This window comes from Manis javanica, chromosome 7 (genome assembly GCF_040802235.1).
Source record: "Manis javanica isolate MJ-LG chromosome 7, MJ_LKY, whole genome shotgun sequence".
Lineage (NCBI taxonomy): Eukaryota > Metazoa > Chordata > Mammalia > Pholidota > Manidae > Manis > Manis javanica.
This window is the reverse complement of record NC_133162.1, coordinates 77,928,616-77,948,561: the sequence shown is the minus strand read 5'-3', so window position 1 is coordinate 77,948,561 and position 19,946 is coordinate 77,928,616. Positions and strand designations below refer to the sequence as shown.

Here is a 19,946-nt window from a genome sequence, read left to right as displayed (position 1 = left end):
CAAGTGAGATTCATCCCAGGAATGCAAGGAAGGTACAACATTCGAAAATCCATCAACATCATCCACCACATCAACAAAAAAAGGACAAAAACCATATGACCATCTCCATAGATGCTGAAAAAGCATTCAACAAAATTCAACATCCATTCATGATAAAAAGTCTCAACAAAATGGGTATAGAGGGCAAGTACCTCAACATAATAAAGGCCATATATGATAAACCCACAGGTAACATCGTACTGAACAGCGAGAGGCTGAAAGCTTTTCCTCTGAGACAAGGAACAAGACAGGGATGCCCACTCTCCCCACTGTTATTCCACATAGTACTGGAGGTCCTAGCCATGGCAAATAGACAAAACTAAGAAATACAAGGAATTCAGATTGGTAAAGAAGAGGTCAAACTGTCACTATTTGCAGATGACATGATATTGTACATAAAAAACCCTGAAGACTCCACTCCAAAACTACTAGAACTGATATCAGAATACAGAAAAGTTGCAGGATACAAAATTAACACACAGAAATCTGTGGCTTTCCTATACACTAACAATGAACTAATAGAAATAGAAATCAGGAAAACAATTCCATTCATAATAGCATCAAAAAGAATAAAATACCTAGGAATAAACCTAACCAAGGAAGTGAAAGACCTATACCCTGAACACTACAAGACACTCTTAAGAGAAGTCCTCTTAAGGACACTAACAAATGGACCCTCATCCCATGCTCCTGGCTAGGAAGAATTAATATCGTCAAAATGGCCATCCTGCCCAAGGCAATATACAGACTTGATGCCATCCCTATCAAATTACCAATAGCATTCTTCAATGAACTGGAAGAAATAGTTCAAAAATTCATATGGAACCACCAAAGACCCTGAACAGCCAAAGCAATCCAGAGAAGGAAGAATAAAGTGGGGGGGATTTTGCTCCCCATCTTAAAGCTCTACTACAAAGCCATAGTAATCAAGACAATTTGGTATTGGCACAAGAACAGAGCCACAGACCAGTGGAAAAAAGAGACTCCAAACATTAACCCAAACACATATGGCCAATTAATATACGATAAAGGAGCCATGGACATGGGAAATGACAGTCTCTTCAACAGACGGTGCTGGCAAAACTGGACAGCTACATGTAAGAGAATGAAACTGGATCACTGTCTAGCCCCATACACAAAAGTAAATTTGAAATGGATCAAAGACCTGAATGTAAGTCATGAAACCATAAAACTCTTAGAGAAAAACATAGGCAAAAATCTGATTGACATAAACATGAGTGACTTCTTCAAGAACATTTCTCCCCGGGCCAGGGAAATAAAAGCAAAAATGAACAATTGGGACTATATCAAGCTAAAAAGCTTCTGTACAGCAAAGGACACCATCAATAGAACAAAAAGGTATCCTACAGTATGGGAGAATATATTCATAAATGACAGATCCGATAAAGGGCTGACATCCAAAATATATAAAGAGCTCACACACCTCAACAAACAAAAAGCAAATAATCCAATTATAAAATGAACAGAGGAGCTGAATAGACAGTTCTCCAAATACTAAATTCAGATGGCCAACAGACACATGAAAAGATGCTCCACATCACTTGTCATTAGAGAAATGCAAATTAAAACCACAATGAGATATCACCTCACACCAGGAAGGATCACCATCATTGAAAAGACAAACAACAACAAATGTGGGCAAGGTTGTGGAGAAAGGGGAACCCTCCTACACTGCTGGTGGGAATGTAAATTAGTTCAACCATTGTGGAAAGCAGTATGGAGGTTCCTCAAAATGCTCAAAATAAAGATACCATTTGACCCAGGAATTCCACTTCTAGGAATTTACCCAAAGAATGCAGCACTCTAGTTTGAAAAAGACAGATGCACCCTTATGTTTATCGCTGCACTATTTACAATAGCCAAGATATGGAAGCAACCTAAATGTCCATCAGTAGATGAATGGATAAAGAAGATGTGGTACATATACACAATGGAATATTATTCAGCCATAAGAAGAAAGCAAATTGTACCATTCGCAAAAACATGGATGGAGCTAGAGGGTATTATGCTCAGTGAAATAAGCAAGGTGGAGAAAGACAAGTATCAAATGATTTCACTCATATGGGGAGTATAAGAACAAAGAAAAACTGAAGGAACAAAACAGCAGCAGAATCACAGAACCCTAGAATGGACTAACAGTTACCAAAGGGAAAGGGACTGGGGAGGATGGATAGAAGGGAGGGATAATGGCGGGGAAATAGAAAGGGGCATTACTAATAGCATGTATAGTGTGTGTGGGGGCAGAGGGAGGGCTGTGCAACACAGAGAAGACAAGTAGTGATTTTACAGCGTCTTACTACGTTGATGAACAGTGACTGTGAAGGTGTATGTGGGGGGGGGACTTGGTGAAGGGGGCAACCTAGTAAACATAATGTTCTTAATGCAATTGCAGATTAATGATACAAAAAAACACTTAAGAAGGTAGATTTCATTTACATGTTTTTTCCACAATAAAAAATTAGTCATTAATAATGAAGAAAAAAAGCAGCCACAGAGAGAAATAAGATCACATACAAACGGAAGTCCATAAGGCTAACATCAGACTTCTCAGCAGAAACCTTACAGGCCAGAGGCGGTGGCATGAAGTACTTAATGCAATGAAGCAGAGGGGCCTCGAACCAAGAATACTTTATCTGGCAAGATTATCACTTAAATTTGAAGGAGGGATTAAACAACTTCCAGATAAGAAAAAGCTGAGGGAATTTACCTCCCACAAACCATCTCTACAGTCTATTTTGGAGGGACTGCTATAGATGGAAGTGTTCCTAAGGTATAATAGCTGTCACCAGAGGTAATAAAACCACAGTAAAGAAAGTAGAACAGTTAATTTCTAAGCAAATGTGAAATTAAATCAACTACCCCCAAAGGCAATCAAGGGATAGATAAAGAGTACAGAATATGATACGTAATATATAAAGAACAGAGGAGGAAGAAAAAGGAACAGAAGAAAAGAACCTTTAGATTGTGTTTGTAATAGCATATTAAGGGAGTTAAGTTAGACTCTTAGATAGTAAGGAAGTTAACCTTGAACTTTTGGTAACCACGAATCTAAAGCCTGCAATGGCAATAAGCACATGCCTATCGATAATCACCCTAAATGTAAATGGACTGAATGCACCAATCAAAAGACATAGAGTCACTGAATGGATAAAAAAACAAGACATATCTATATGCTGCCTACAAGAGACTCACTTTAAACCCAAAGACATACACAGACTAAAACTGAAGGGATGGAAAAGATATTTCATGCAACTAAGAGGGAGAAAAGAGCAGGTGTTGCAGTACTTGCAGCAGACAAAATTGCCTTCAAAACAAAGGAAGTCACAAGAGACAAAGAAGGACATTACATAATGATTAAGGAGTCAATCCAACAATAAGATATCAGCATTATAAATATCTATGCACCCAACACAGGAGCACCGACATATGGGTCCTAAAAGGGAATATATGATGCAGTGCATTCATTCTAGGAGACTTCAACACTCCACTCACTCCGAAGGACAGATCAACCAGACAGAAAATAAGTAAGGAGACAGAGGCACTGAAGAACACAATAGAACAGATGGACCTAACAGACATCTATAGAACTCTACACCCAAAAGCTGCAGAATACACATTCTTCTTAAGTACACATGGAACATTTTTAACAGATCACATACTAGGCCAGAAAAGAGCCTTAGTAAATTTAAAAGAGTGAAATTATACCAACCATTTCTCAGACCACAAAGGTATGAAACTAGATGCAAAGAAAAAGAAAAATTACACAAACACCTGGAGACTTCACAACATGCTCCTAAATAACCAATGGATCAGTGACCAAATAAAAACAGAGATCAAGCAATATATGGAGACAAATGACGACAATAATTCAACAATGCAAAATCTGTGGGACACAGCGAAGACTGTGCTGATAGGAAAGTATATTGCAATACAGGCCTACCTCAGGAAAGAAGACCAATCCTACATAAGCAGTGTAAACTCACAATTAACAAAACAAGAAAAAGAATAACAAATGAGGCCCAAAGTCAGTAGAAGGAGGGACATGATAAACATTAGATCATAAGTAAATCAAATCGAGAAGAATAAAACAATAGAAAGAATCAACAAATGCAAGAGCTGGTTCCTCGAGAAAAAAACAAAATAGATAAACCCCTAGTGAGACTTATCAAGAAAAAAAGAGAGTCCATACACATAAACAGAATCAGAAATGAGAAAGGAAAAATCACTATGGACACCACAGAAATACAAAGAATTCTTAGAGAATACTATGAAAAACTATATACCAACAAACTCGATAACCTAGAGGAAATGGACAACTTTCTAGAAAAATACAAACTTCCAATCTAGAAAAATACAACCCCCCAAGGCTGACCCAGGAGGAAACAGAAAATCTGAATACACCAATTACCAGCAACAAAATTGAATTTGTAATAAAAAAACTACCTAAGAACAAGATCCCTGGACCAGATGGCTTCACCGCTGAATTTTATCGAACATTTAGTGAAGATGTAATACCCATCCTCCTTAAAGTTTTCCAAAGAGTGGAAGAAGGGGGAATACTTCCAAACTCATTCTATGAGGCCAGCATCACTCTAATACCAAAATCAGGGAAAGAACCCACCAAAAAAGAAAATTACAGACTAATATCCCTGATGAACATAAATGCAAAAATACTCAACAAAATATTAGCAAACCGAATTAAAAAATACATCCAGCTGATCATACACCATGATCGAGTGGGATTCATCTCAATGTTGCAAGGATGGTACAGCATTCGAAAATCCATCAGCATCATCCACCACATCAACAAAAAGAACAGAACCATATGATCATCTCCATATATACTGAAAAAGCATTCGACAAAATTCAACATCCATTCATGATGAAAACTCTCAACAAAATGGGTATAGAGGGCAAGTACCTCAACATAATAGAGGCCATATGACAAAACCACAGCTGACATTATACTTAACAGCAAGAAGCTGAAAGCTTTTCCTTTAAGATCGGAAATAAGACAGGGATGCCCACTCTCCCCACCTCTATTCAACATAGTACTGGAGGTCCTAGCCATGGCAATCAGACAACACAAAGAAATAAAAGGCATCCAGATTGCTAGGGGAGAAGTTAAACTGTTCCTATTTGTAGATGACATGATATTGTACCTAAAAATCCCTAAAAAATCCACTCCAAAACTCCTAGATCTAATATCTAAATTCAGCAATGTTGCGGGATACAAAATTAATACACAGAAATCTGCTGCATTCCTATACACTAATGATGAACTAGCAGAGAGAGAAATCAGTAAAACAATTCCATTCACAGTTGCATCAAAAAGAATAAAATACCTTGGAATAAACCTAATCAAGGAACTGAAAAACCTATACTCTGAAAACTACAAGACACTTATGAGAGAAATTAAAGACACCAACAAATGGAAACACATCCCATGCTCATTTACAGGAAGAATTAATATTGTCAAAATGGCTATTCTGCCTAAAGCAATCAAAGATTAAATGCAATTCCTATTAAAATACCAACAGCATTCTTCAATGAACTAGAGTAAATCGTTCTAAAATTCACATGGAACCACAAAAGACCCTGAATAGCCAAAGCAATCCTGAGAAAGAAGAATAAAGCAGGGGGGATCTTGCTTCCCAACTTCAAGCTCTATTACAAAGCCACAGTTATCAAGACAATTTGGTACTGGCACAAGAACAGATCCATAGACCAATTGAACAGACTAGAGAGCCCTGATATAAACCCAACCATATATGGTCAATTAATATACGATAAAGGAGCCATGGACATACAAAGGGAAAATGACAGCCTCTTCAACAACTGTTGTTGGCAATACTGGACAGCTACATGCAAGAGAATGATAATGGATTATTGTCTAACCTCCCACACAAAAGTAAACTTGAAATGGATCAAAGACCTGAATGTAAGTCATGAAACCATAAAACTCTTAGAAGGTAACATAGGCAAAACTCTCCTGAATATAAGCATGAGCAACTTCTTCCTGAACACATCTCCTCGAGCAAGTGAAACAAAAGCAAAAATGAACACATGGGACTACATGAAACTAAAAAGTTTCTGCACGACAAAGGACATCACCAACAGAACAAAAAGGCATCCTACAGTATAGGAGAATATATTTGTCAATGACATTTCCGACAAGTTGTTAACATCCAAAATATATAAAGAACTTACATGCCTCAACACCCAAAAAGCAAATAACCCAATTAAAAACTGGGCAGAGGATATGAGGAGACAATTCTCCAAAGAAGAAATTCAGATGGCCAACAGAGACATGAAAAGATGCTCCACATCACTAATCATCAAGGGAATGCAAATTAAAACCACAATGAGATATCACCTCATACCAGTAAAGATGGCCTGCATAGAGAAGACTAAGAACAACAAATGCTGGCAAGGATGTGGAGAAAGGGGAACTGTCCTACACTGCTGGTGGGAATGTAAGCTAGTTCTACCATTGTGTAAAGCAATACGGAGGTTCCTCAAAAAACTAAAAATAGAAATACCATTTGACTCGGGAATCCCACTCCTTGGAATTTACCCAAAGAATACAACTTCTCAGACTCAAAAAGACATATGCACCGTTGTGTTTATCGCAGCACTGTTTACAATAGCCAAGACATGGAAGCAACCTAAGTGTCCATTCATAGATGAATGGATAGAGAAGATGTAGTACATATGCACAATGGAATACTATTCAGCCATAAGAAAGAAACAAATCCTACCATTTGCCACAACATGGATGGAGATGGAGGATATTATGCTCAGTGGAATAAGCCAGGTGGAGAAAGACAAGTGCCAAATGATTTCCCTCATTTGTGGAGTATAACAATGAAGCAAACCTGAAGGAATAAAATAGCAGCAGACTCATATACTGCAAGAAGGGACTAGTTGTTACCAAAGGGGAGAGGTGGGGGAGGCTGGGTGGGGAGGGATGGAGAAGGGGGTTACTGGGAAAACAGTAGCAAGAGAAGGCAAAAAGTGAATCTGTGGCATCTTACTATACTGATGGATAGTAACTGCAATGGGGTATGGCAGGGACTTGATAATATGGGTGTATGTAGTAACTACATTGTTTTTCATGTGAAACATTCATAAGAGTGTGTATCAATAATACCTTAATTATATATATATAAATTCCCCCACAGTGGAGTACAGACAGGAAGGACATTTTAAAATAGAACAGTGGTACCTGCTGTTGCATTAAAGATGTTTATGCTAGAAAATAAAATCTCATTACAGATCAATATCAGCAAGTAAACTTTTGCAATTGATTCTGCAAACTGGATAGGCAACACTAACTTTCAACCTCAATTAAGTAAAATGTAATTCCCCCCAAAAAGAAGTCCATTCTTCTCATTAGAAGACCTGACTCGAACACACACACACACAAAGTACTCTAGTCCTATATTTTGAATTTTGTCAGTAAAAAATTTGTGGAAATTTTTCTCTTTTGCTATGTAAGTACCTACATAGTATCCTTGATTTTATCTCTTGACTTGAAAAACCTAAAATAGTCACTATCTGGCCCTTTACAGAGACAGTTTGCTGCCCCCTGTTGTAGAGTAGAAAGCTTCTCCTAGAATAGGCAAGATAAATGTCTTTCAAGGTATGACCAGAAAAAGTTTTCTACTCCCTTTCTCATCCACTCTATCCCTTGTCCAGTTCAGATAGGTGAATAGAAAGGAAGAGAAAAATAAAAAAATTATTTTGAGAAGAATAGTAACAATTTTAAAAGAAATCCACAGCAACATTTGGGATATGTCTTAAATACAAATTGAGGCTGACTGGAGAAAAACTGGAGTAAAAGGAGGAAATGACATTTCAAGCAAACGGACAAAGATGTGCAAAAACATGGTATAATAAGGTATCTAAAAAATGATGATGATGACAGGTTGTAAAGGGTATTACAGGCTAAGCTGAGGAGCTTAGATTTTCTCCTTTAGGTAAGGAGAGCCAAAACAGGATGTTCTAAGAAAACCGAAACAGTAAGTTAGCACACAGCCTACGTAAGAGACACAGGATTAAGGCCGTAACCCTCAGTGCTTCTTCTTCTCTACTTCTGGCCCATTACGTTTATGCCATGGTTGTTTGTAGTGCTAACCAGACCCTGACATGTTAGAGTCAACAGTTAGCACCAATTTGTCACAGTCTGCTCTCTGTGGCCACGAAGAATCAGTCAAATCTTTCTTCCACATAACACTCTGGGTTGCGCAGAATCCTGATGAAATCTTTGTGATTTGTGATCCCTGGTGCTCACACTCTGGAGACTCTCCTATCCCTGAGTGTGGGCATGACTTAGGACTTGCTTCTGGCCAACAGAACATGGCAAGAGCAATGGGATTTTCAGATATAATTTAGGCCCCAAATCAGTTGATTCTGAGTTACTCAAAAGGGAGCTGAGGGCACCCTCTAGCCAAAAGCAGCAAAAACGCAGTAACATAACAGCCAGGAAATGAATTATGCCAGCAGTGTGAATGAGCTTGAAAGTACGTTCTCTTCCGCAGTCAAGCCTCCAGATAACAGCTCACCTTTGCCAACAGCTTGACTGCAGCTCTGTGGGACTCTGAGCAGAGCACCCAGATAAACTGCCTAGACTACTGACCCACAAAAACTGTTCCCCAGACTACAGGTTATTTTTTCTATGAAAGGTTTGGCTACTAGGTTTTTATATTGTGGGATTTAATTTATACCTGTAATACCTTTTTCTCCTGTGCCCGCTTGGCAAACACCTACTCCTCTTTTAAGGTCACTTCTACTCAGAACTTGACTTTTAACTGTCTGTCTTTCAGGCAAAATGAAGGCCCTCTCATCCGGTTTTCCAGAGATGCTGACAACTTGTTATACCAACTGCCAACATTGTATCATGGATATTATTTGTAGCAAATTACATGCTCCATGAAGGGAGGGACAATCACCTTTGTAACCCAGTGCCTAGTGTAGAGACTGGCTATAAAAGTTCAGTAAATGTTTAGTGACTTAAAGTGAAAGGTGATTAAGAATCAGAGGAAGACAGAATGCATGAACCCCTTGGTTACCTTGTCCAATTCCCTATTGCCCAGCTCGGTACCTTTAGGTTGCTTCCTTCTGATTTTATAAGTAATAACTCCTTCCCAATTTATAGAGTAGGAAAACAAGACTACGGAAGTAGAGACATCCACCTTTAAGCAGCACAGTTAAATTTTGAAAAAGGTAGCAACTTTAGGTTCAACCCTTTCTACTTCAAGTCTACATGATTAAACACTGTTAAAACAAGACTCTGTAATCTAGCAGGCACCCTAGCGTTTCATCAAGTGACAGAAATAAATCTTTTGTATAAAAAAACCCTACTCTGTAAATAACTTTCAGTTTTAAAATAGTAAATATCAACCATATTGAAGGACAATTTCAGAATTACATACCTGGGGCAGAGAGGGTAGGGGACAATGCATGAAATTTAGTCAGTCTTGGGAATATAATAAGACTATTTTGATGACACAAGGTAAACATAAAGGTATCATACGATGTTCTCTTTTTCTACGTGAGACATGCAAATGAAAACCTATTTACCTTAAAGTTTCAGATGATGGTGTTAAAGTGCCATCTCCCCTATTTACTACACGAAAGAAATTCAATTGATCTCCTTCTCGGTATACCAAAAATGTAACTTGTTTGTTGCAGGAGGTCTTCTCCCAGACTTCACCTCGACTGGAATCCATGCACTCAGCCATCTCCCTCAGTGGATCTTCCATAGGAACTAAAAATGGAAAAGCTGATAAACAAACTTTCAATTTATATCAAGCTTTATGCCTCTTGGTACAGTGACAGGAGATAATGTGCTGAATTTGAATAACAATGCTGTGCATACAATATACACACGATACTCTTCAAAGAAGTTTCTGGTCTTTTTACAGTTAAGACAGCATTCCTTATGTGAAAGAAATGAAATGCATTATCATGCTCTTAGGTACAAAGACAGTGCTTAACCAAACACATGAGGTTTACACCTTCTTCCTGTATTTTCCAATATTGTTTCCAACAATTAATAATTAAAAAGCAATATAAATCTCACTTATTACTTTAGATTAAAAACACACACACATAATTGAGAGACATAATGTTAGAAATTCAAAGCAAACAAATCCCTTTTTCTTTCTGGTTTTATATAAAGAATGATTCTTCTTAAAACTGTTTTTTAACCTGAAGTTAAGGTAATTAAAAGTACACAATAAGAACACAAGGGGGCCAGTGAATGTACTGAAACCGCAGTGTGTGCAGTGCGTGATGGTCAGCATGTTTGTTTCTTAGGACCTCAACTGTCCCGGTGTGAATCCATGGGCTTAGGCACAGCATAAGGACCAGGGTAAAGCCACCACTACTGACAGGCTCCAGCGGCCTAGAGTTGTCCTCTTGTTTGAATGATACTGCAGCCATGATTACAACTTGCTCTCATCTACAGCAGCCACAGATTCTGCTCCTGCGGTGCAAAGGGCCTCAAGAGACTGGTAGTTCTTAGGGTGAATATTCTAAAAGACCCTGAACCCCAGACTTGGGAGTCTTAAGTAATGGTTACAGGAAAAAAAGTTCACTCCCAAAGACATTATCATGTCAAGCTGCAGAAACATTTGCTCTTTCCTAAAAGAGGTAATAATTTCTCAAACTCCCTTTCATTCAAGTAGCTTATTTATTAACAAAATCACAGCAGTAAGAAATACTAAATTCTGAAATTAACAAGGTGAAAAATTAAAGATGCTCCCATACTTTACATTCACTACCAAACCACAAAACCTCTGGAAATATAACAAGATTTAGGTGATTTTATAAAAATATTTGGAAGTTTGATCAACTCTTTCATAGGCACAAAATGTGTGAATATGTGAAGACATTTTTAAAACAAGTTCTTGCCATTTCTAAGTTAATGTTACACTTTCCACAGTATATTAAGAAAAAATAAAAACTATGCTACAGCTATCATAGAGCCACATGAAAGTCTTCCTTAAATCAACATAGTGTGCCTTTCTTAGGGAGGCATTAGGATGGAATATGTGTATGAATGAACATATATTTTCATAACAGAAAAATCATTTAGAGTTTATCAATTATAAAACATTGTATTTATATAGTTTAGTCTAAAATTAATTTTAGAAAGGAAGTATTTTCTATGCTTTTTTGACAATGGTTAGTTAAAAAAAAATTTTAAAGCTAAATATTATGGGAGCTCATATGGTAAGGGTTCTTTTAAAACAATTTTCAAGTAAGACTAAACAGCTAAAAAATATGGTTTCTTAAATACCATATGGTTAAGTTCTAGATCTGGGTACAGTTTTTCTTTTACACAAAGTTTTCAATGATGTAAGATAGACAAGAGCAAGCTTTTAATTAAAAAAAAGTTGATTTGATAAAGGCAACATTAAATATTTAATGTAAAATGTCAAAAAATAGATGTTTTCTAAATGCTGATTTTTCAGTTCACAAGGCACAGAAAGTTGGAGGGAAAAAAAGTATTATAAAGCTTCAACTATGTAAGTAGTGATACCTTTTATTTTCACTTTTTAAAAAAGCTTTTAAAAAGTGTATATGTATATATGTGCACGTGTGTGTGCGTGTGTATGTATTTTAAGTTAGAATCTGTAGCACTTACACTCCTCCTCATGAACATAAAATAATTTCAGTCCTAGTAAGAAAAGTGAGTGTTCTGATTATAATCATTCTGGCTTAAAGGTAATACTACACACAAATAGCCAACTTTCAGAAATATAATACAATGGAATTCACATGTCATGAAACACTGTATAATTCTATCTTATCATTGCTCAGTAACACTTTAGTGTTCTTGTACTGCCCTCAGAATTGGTATTATAAATATCACTTTATGCCACATAGGAATCTTTGTAAGTCCAATTAATAGAAAGTCCCTGATGTTAGGAGTGCTAGTTAATCAGCTCTAACATTATTAACTTTGTTTTTTCTAACTATCCAAGACAGTTCAACAGCCAAAGCAACACATGTCACAAAATCCTCCCAAATTAGCTAGGAGAAAGATGGTAATAACCCTTTTCTCTAACCAAAATTAGAAAGGATAGAGATAAAATTTGACTTGTGGAAGAAGTAAGTTAGCACTGGAATCAATATTAACCACCAGTTTTTTGGTTAGTGCAGGATCTGACAAATAGGAAGGCCCTCCCCAAAATGAGGCCCACAGAGCAGTCTAAGGATTCGTCTACTTGTTGAGGACTCATGTGACATATCTTAACCAGGGACCAGTATTGACACCCCAGCTCTTCCCATGCTAGAACTTTCTTGTTAATTAAGTCTCTGCTCACATCATCCTCTCAGAGAGCCCTTCCACAATCATCCTCCTACTACCCTACTTTCACGGACACTAACATGCTTTCCTATTTCTCCACAGCATTTATTACTGCTTAAAATGATGTCATTCTTTACACGTTTATTGTGGGCACTGTCATGAAGCAGGGATGTTTTCTCCCACAGAACATTGCACTGAACCTCTAGAAGATGTTCAAATGTATTCACTGAGTGGATGAATGGATTCACAAAGACTGTCCACCACTTTCTGAAAAAGGATTCCAAAGGGCCATGATAATATCCATGAAACCCAAATGCATCACAAACCAGGCTAACAAGCATCTTTGGAATTTCCTACAACAATCATTACTGAAGACTCAGTGGATAAAAAAAGCAACAAGACTGGTATGAACCTAAACGCAATGATAATATGATATTTACACTATGCCATCTCATTTCCCTTCACTGTACAGGTGAGGTTTATTTTTAAATCTCTCTGGGTTGAAACAGGAATCAGGAGATTTCTAGAATATGTGTTCCCCTGTGCATTTAGGCTTTAAATTACAATGCCTAGAGAAATAAGTGTGGTTCTTCTAAGAGAACCTGATGAAAACCCAAGGCTATAAAAACACCAACTGTCTTGAAGATTATTATTGTCAAATTAAATCAGTATACATCATTTTAACATACACCTACCTCTTCTAGTATTTATAGGTCCACCATGCATAGCCAATACCAGCTTCAGGGTACAACCTTCTGAAATGCTGTGGATAGTTAACACAGAAATAAACCACAATCATCAAAATGCATTCAGCGTCAAATGTACACATAATTACGTGCTGAGTTATCAGGCATACAGCCTACCCTCTAAAGCATGTTTTTAAAAGACATGTGAATGTGGAGAAGACACATAATAACTCTATAGCATCTTACTACACTGACAGACAGTGACTGCAGTGGGGTGGGGGTGAGGACTTGATAATATGGGTGACTGTTGAAACCACAAGGTTGTTCATGTGAAACCTTCATAAGACTGTATATCTATCAATGATACTCTAATTAAATAAAAAAAGACATGTGCATAAATATAAAATGTTAACTTTTTCTTGTATAAATAATGAAAAAGTGAAAAAGTTCTAGTAAGCCTTAAATATGACATGAAATCTCAGAATAGAAGTACTGGAAAGGTCCTCTGTGACCATCTGGTTTAGCCTTTTCATTTCACCTGTAAGGAAAAAGAGATCCCAAGAAGAAAAGAAGCTTGTCCAGGACCCAAAGTAGTAGAAATAGCAGATCTATTTAATAAGGTAGAAAATAGAAAAACAGCAAATCTCCAGGTTCTGTTGTTCTCCCAACTATTCCACACCATCACTGACCCCCTTGTTCTTAAGAAAAAAGTGAAGAATTATTACTTGAGAGAAGGGAGAATGACAAAGGTCAGATAGCATCCCTGCAGTCACTGGTGTCACAGTGTCACTTAGTAACATAGTGGGCTTAATGAGGATGGGAGGCTTGGTGAAGAGTGATACTCTCTTACCCGATACTCTTGTGGAAATGGAAAGAAAAGGAATATAGCCAGGTGGGAATGGGTCAATATTCAAAGAAAGGAGCAAAGAAGGCCAGACCAGAAGAGGACTCTAAAAAGGATCTAAAAGGAATCTAAAGAGGACCTAAAAAGGCAGGGGCCAAATAGCATGGCATGAAAATGAAAAGGTAAAACAAAGGGGGCAAGGATCAGGTAGTATGGGTACTGGGCCCACACATCTTAAAGTTCAGGAATTACACTGACATCTAGGGATCAGAACTATTCAGAAGAAGATACATGATCCAGGGACTCAGAATAAAAACACTGGTATACAGAGTTGTAATACTGAAAGTCTATAAAATAGCTAATACGCAGTTACACTCACTTGTAATAATTCAAGCAATATTCATCTTCAAGTTCCATGTTATTCCAAATTAAATGCTGCTGACAGGTGGGAATACCTTAGGGGAAGGTTATAAAAAATGGTTAAAAATTCAATAGAATCTTCAAAAGAATATGATACAAAGCTACTTTATTAAAGAAATAATACACACTTTTAAACTAAATGCTTGGTGCTAAGCTAAAATTTGTAGAATCATAGATAAAAGGCTTGGTAAAAGTATATGTAGTTCAATCCACTCACTTTAGAAAAGAACAATGTTTCAGTAACTCTTGGCCTTGAAAGAAAGCATGACATTAGGGATCCTTCTAAAAGACAAGATATCAAGAAATCAACCCTGAAGAGCTTGGGATTTAAGGCCTATAAGACATTTTAAATGCTGTAAAGTACAGTCTTTATTTGTTATATTCAGTGTTAAAAGCATATTGACTGTGTGTGTGCGTGTGTGCGGGGGGTGGGGTGGGGGTTTGAAATGGGTTAAAAGGTACAAACTCCCTGCTATTAACTACATAAGTCACAGGGATGTAATGTACAGCATGGGGACTGCAGTTAATAACACTGTGTTGTATGTCAGTGGTCTATATATACTAAGCTAGCAGACCTTAAAAGTTTTCATAACAAGAAAAAAAATTGTTTAATTATGTATGGTAATGGATGTTAACTAGACTTATTGTGATTATTTTGTAATACAGTATACACAAATATTGAATAATGTTGCACACCTGAAATTAATACATCAATTATACCTAAATAAAAAAATAAGGAACATTTAATTTAGTTTACTGTCCTTAGGGATTTGTATTCTAAAAATCTGTTCTCAGAGTAACATACCCATGTGGAATAATGATTCTTTATATGTGAGTTTATTTAATTATTAAGATGGCATCTTTCATATCTCTTCCAAATAGAAATTGCAATAATTTCAAAAAAGGGCAGAAAATATAATTTCCAATAAAAAGCATTATTAGAAAATTCCTTCCACCTTAGAGTTTGTGATTATAGTTTATTACTATATGCTTTTCTGCAGAGCCTGTTTCTTTACATTTTATGTAATATTAAGGGACTATTAAGGTAGATTCCATACTCCAGCAAAATTAATCTATTTTCTTGCAAGTAGCACATTTGAATGCTCAAAGAAAATTTGGATTATATTAGCCAAGCAAGTGGGCATTATTTACTCAATAGAACATTTAATCGATATTGATATTGATGAAAACACTTTTCAATATCTCACATACTGTCTTCTCAAATTAATTTTGCTTATGATACTATAAAATAAATTGACCAGAACAACAACAGGAAGTGCTGTATGTGCTGACATTTATCACTATAAGCCAGGCACAGTTATAAGTGCTTCATACATATTATCATTACTTAATTACAACAATCTTTTGAAGTGAAAATCAATATTATGTTCATTTCACAGGTGATACAACTTAAGTCCTGAGAGATTAAGAGACACAAAGAAAGTGTATAGATTAGAGATGCAAGGCCCATGCAGGCTCACTCCAGAAACTGCACTCTTAACCTTCATGCTGATCAGTCTCTAGAAAAATCAGCCTACATAAAGTAAAAGTATCTTTCTGGAAGCTATTTACTGCTTGTTGATAGACCTCAGTGTTTACTACATGTTCACCAAATGTTCCAAAAGATCACCATGGAATACAGCTCACCAGGGCTCAGAGGGTGGGTACACATTTATCTCCCCAATGGAACAGTTTGCTTCTTTTGCTTCCAGCTAAAAAAGAATGCCAGTAAGCAAAGGCTTTTAAGCTAGAAAATATTAAAAATATTTCACATTAAAAATATTTTAGTATTTAGAAACATTTTCGATGTGCCCAGGTCATCTTTTCAATCAAAGTTGTGGGATTTCAGCATAAGTAGATAAAGGAATTCTGGCAACATTACATAAATTTAATAATGGAAACTTTGTAACTGGATCGAAGACACAGTAACAACACTGCTTAGACACAACTCCTGTTACCACTTTTAATGGACTTAGCCATCATTCACCAGGCTAAAAATAATAAAAATAATAGAAGGTTGGTAGTCAAGCCAGGGTGGCAAGAGAATCCAAGACAACTGTGGTCCTGACAGGTACTTAACTTACTGAATGACTAAGACAAGGTCATTAACCTCAGTGAGCCTTAGCATTCTCTCTTGCACATTAAAATGGCCAGGGTTCTTTTTGCCACAAACACTTGTAGAATCCCAAATGTATAAAGCAAACCAACTTTGTTTTAAGATAGCATTGCCAGATTTAGCAAATAAAAATTTGGAAACCTTACTTAAAGGTGGCCCTTTGCTTTAAACCTCAACTCTTATTTATTGTACAACTAAATCCAGAAAAATTAATTCCTATAAAACAGACATGTTTTTCCAAAGAAACCCAGATTATATACATACACATTTTCTATTAAGTGTTATAAAACTTTTTACTATTTTATTTATCATAAAAGTAAGTCACTTGTGAAAAACTGACAACATAGAAATATACAGAAGAAATGTAATCCTAAACCAGTAGAATCTATTAACATTTTGAGGATATTGAGAAAAATATTTCAATGAAATGGGAACACATTTTGTGAGCTGTTTTATAAACTGCTTTTCTTACTTAACATATTATGTATGTATTTTCATATAAATAGATAAAAGCATACATTGTGTTTAGTAATTGCATGGTCCTTCAGTATGTGCTTTTGTCATACGTTACTTACCCAGCTCCCTACTAAGACATATTTTCACCTATCCAATTTTTCATTATTATAAACAAAGCTGCGGTAAGTGATAAAGTGTGAGTGTATTTGTGAATATGTATATGTATATTAATCTGCTTGGGTTGTCATAAAAAAGTGCCATAGACTGGGTGGTTCGAACAACAGAAATTTATTTCTCATAGTTCTGGAGGCTGGGAAGTCTAAGATCAAGGTTCCAGCAAAATAGGTTTCATTTTGAGTCCCCTTCTCTTGGCTTGTAGGCAGCTGACATTTTCCTGTGTGCTCACATGCCTTCTTTGCAAATGTGCACAGAGAGAGAGGGGGAGCTCTCTTAGCGTCTCTTCTCATAAGGGTACTAGTTCCATAGGGGGATGGGAGCTCATTTAATCCTAATAATAAATCAAAAGTATTTGTTTAGCCCTTTTTAGAATTTTCATGAAGATAAATGTCTTTGAGAACATGTTTACATATGCATTTAGAAAAGAAACCAGAATCAATAGAACTTATAGATAATTAAATGGGGGACCGTAGCTCTGATCTTCCAATATTTCCTCTCCAAACAATACAGAACAAGAAGGGAAATGACTCTACATAGAAACCATGGCTTCAGCTCTCAAAACTTGAAGACAGACAATGTCCAAACTTCAAAACAACTGGGAATAAAAAGGAGGAGTCACCCAATCCCAGTGCAGGGCATTCATGTTCCTGCCCTTGCAGGGCTGACTAAGGAAAATTTCAGAGAAGACAGAGAGGAAAGCTAGTAATGTTAAATAAACTTGATATAAAACCACCACAAGGAAGAAGCCATTCTAAGTTTGAAAAGTCTACAAAAAGGACTTGGGTAGATCAGAGTACTGAGTACAATGAAGGGACTTTAAAGCAAAGCAATATGAAGGAGCTTCTATGGGACGCAAGAGACAAAGAAGACTGTCCTTTAGTAATTCAGTGATCAAGAGGAAAAGGAGCAAGCGGTGAAATCTTAAGAGTCCTGCAAGACCAAAGAGTACCACAAAACTGGCGGACTCACAACTTTCCCCCACCCATCACTGTGAAACAAACATAAAACATCTACTAAGATATCTGGACATTGTTATACAGAAAGCACTGGTAAACAGAATCTATGAAACACCCAATACCACAAAAATCAACAAGGGAAAAATTAAATACATAGAGTTAACAATAAAAACTAGAAAACAAAATTCCACACCTATCAACTGAGGTAAATCTGTGCAGAAAAATAACGACAAAGTAGAAGAAAACTGTAAGGTCATACCCCAAACAGAATTAATATATTCAAGCATTTGAGGACATGAAAATATATTCTGAATCAGAATTCAAAAATCAAAAGACAGAAAATGCTCCCCCCACCAAAAAACAAGGAGAAATGAAAAAGAGAGCAGACTGACCTCAGAAAAGAAATGGAGGAAAAAGGCAAAACTACATAAAAAATGATGAATAAATTATAAGATACCAAGAGGTAATAGATTCAAATACATATTTAGTATGGGACAAGGCAGGAAATCAATCAAGAGAATGAAAATAGACAGAAGTAATAAGGGTCAGAGAGAAAGTAATAGAAATGTAAGACAGGTGAAGCAGGAATAATAATCATATTATTAAGGTCCCTGAAAAACAAAATAGTGGAATAGAATTAATATTTAGAACTATAATCCTGGGAAACTTCCAGAAGTAGAAAAAGATATGAATCTACACATTGAAAGGACCCACTAGGTACTTGAGAAAATCAACCCAGAACTATTAAGCCCAGGACATAGTCTAGTAATAAAATAATTTTATTACAGTGATAAATGTAAAATCCTCAACAGTTACTCATATACACATGTAGAAAAATCAAGTAACTCATAAGGCAGAAGAATTAGATTGCACTCAAAAACAACAACAACAAAGAAAAAACAAATGGGATTTTTAAAATGAGCTGAAATGTCCCCAAAGAAAACATACAGCAAGCCAATAAGCCAATAAAAAAAATGCTCAACATCACAAATCCTGAGTGAAATGCAAATCAAAACCACAATAAAAGATCACACCCAACATGTCCACTATCAAAAAAACTAAGAAAATAACAAATGTTGAGAGCCTGTAGAGAAAATGTAAAACTTGTGCACTTTTGGTGGGAATGTAATATCCTGCAGCCATAGTGGAAAATGGTATGGAGGCTCCTCAAAACATTAAAAATAGAATTACAATATGATCCAGCAATTCCACTTCTGGGTATATATTCAGGATTTGGAAGAGATATTCATATACAGATGCTCACTGCACCATTATTCATAATAGCCAAGAGATGGAAGCAACCTAAATATTTGCTGATAGAAGAATGGATAAAGAAAATGTGATATAAATGTATAATGGAATATTATTTAGCCTTTAAAAACAATATCCTGTCACATGCTACAACATGGATGAAACTTAAAGACACTATGCTAAGTGAAATAAGACAATCCCCAAGAAAAAAATATTGCATGATGAGTACAGTATCTAAAGTAGTCAAACTCTAGAAAGTAAAATGGTGGTGGTCAGGGGCTGGAAGGAAGTGGAAAAGCAGAATTGTTCAATAGATACAGTGTGTGTCTACCACAGCAATAGAAAAAGTTCTCAACTTATAGGAACTTACCATAAAATTCTGCATCCATGGGATGCAACCACTGCATCTCAATGCTTTGATTAAACAATCGACTAAGAGGATGAGCTTCTTCCAACCAAGATATGACCAGAAAAACTTCAGCAAAAAGATTAATGTAAAGATTAGATATTTAAAAATATATAAATGTACATCTAAGACTAAAACAAAAGTGGGAATAAAGTTTGGAAGGCTAATATGATGTTAGATGACAAGTAGAAAAGATTTTCAACTTGCCACACAAAACAAACATCCAACTATATGCTGCAGGAAAAAAACACA

The 19,946-nt window shown here is 36.2% G+C and overlaps 1 protein-coding gene across 5 annotated transcripts in view; it reads right to left on the bottom strand.

Annotated features, from left to right (window-relative positions):
* Positions 1 to 19,946, bottom strand: part of LOC140850442 (AN1-type zinc finger protein 4-like) — a 101,231-nt gene that overhangs the window by 31,069 nt on the left and 50,216 nt on the right. For 3 of the 5 annotated variants that reach the window (XM_073241194.1, XM_073241192.1, XM_073241193.1), the window contains exons 3-5: positions 14,292 to 14,367; positions 13,078 to 13,145; positions 9,646 to 9,832 (exon numbers count right to left, since the gene is read on the bottom strand). In XM_073241194.1, coding sequence (XP_073097295.1) covers positions 9,646 to 9,832; positions 13,078 to 13,145; positions 14,292 to 14,367 — 331 coding nt within the window. Of the gene's footprint in view, positions 1 to 9,645; positions 9,833 to 13,077; positions 13,146 to 14,291; positions 14,368 to 14,549; positions 14,665 to 15,979; positions 16,045 to 19,946 lie in introns of those variants that run through there. The other 2 variants (XM_073241195.1, XM_073241196.1) reach the window with 2 other exon arrangements.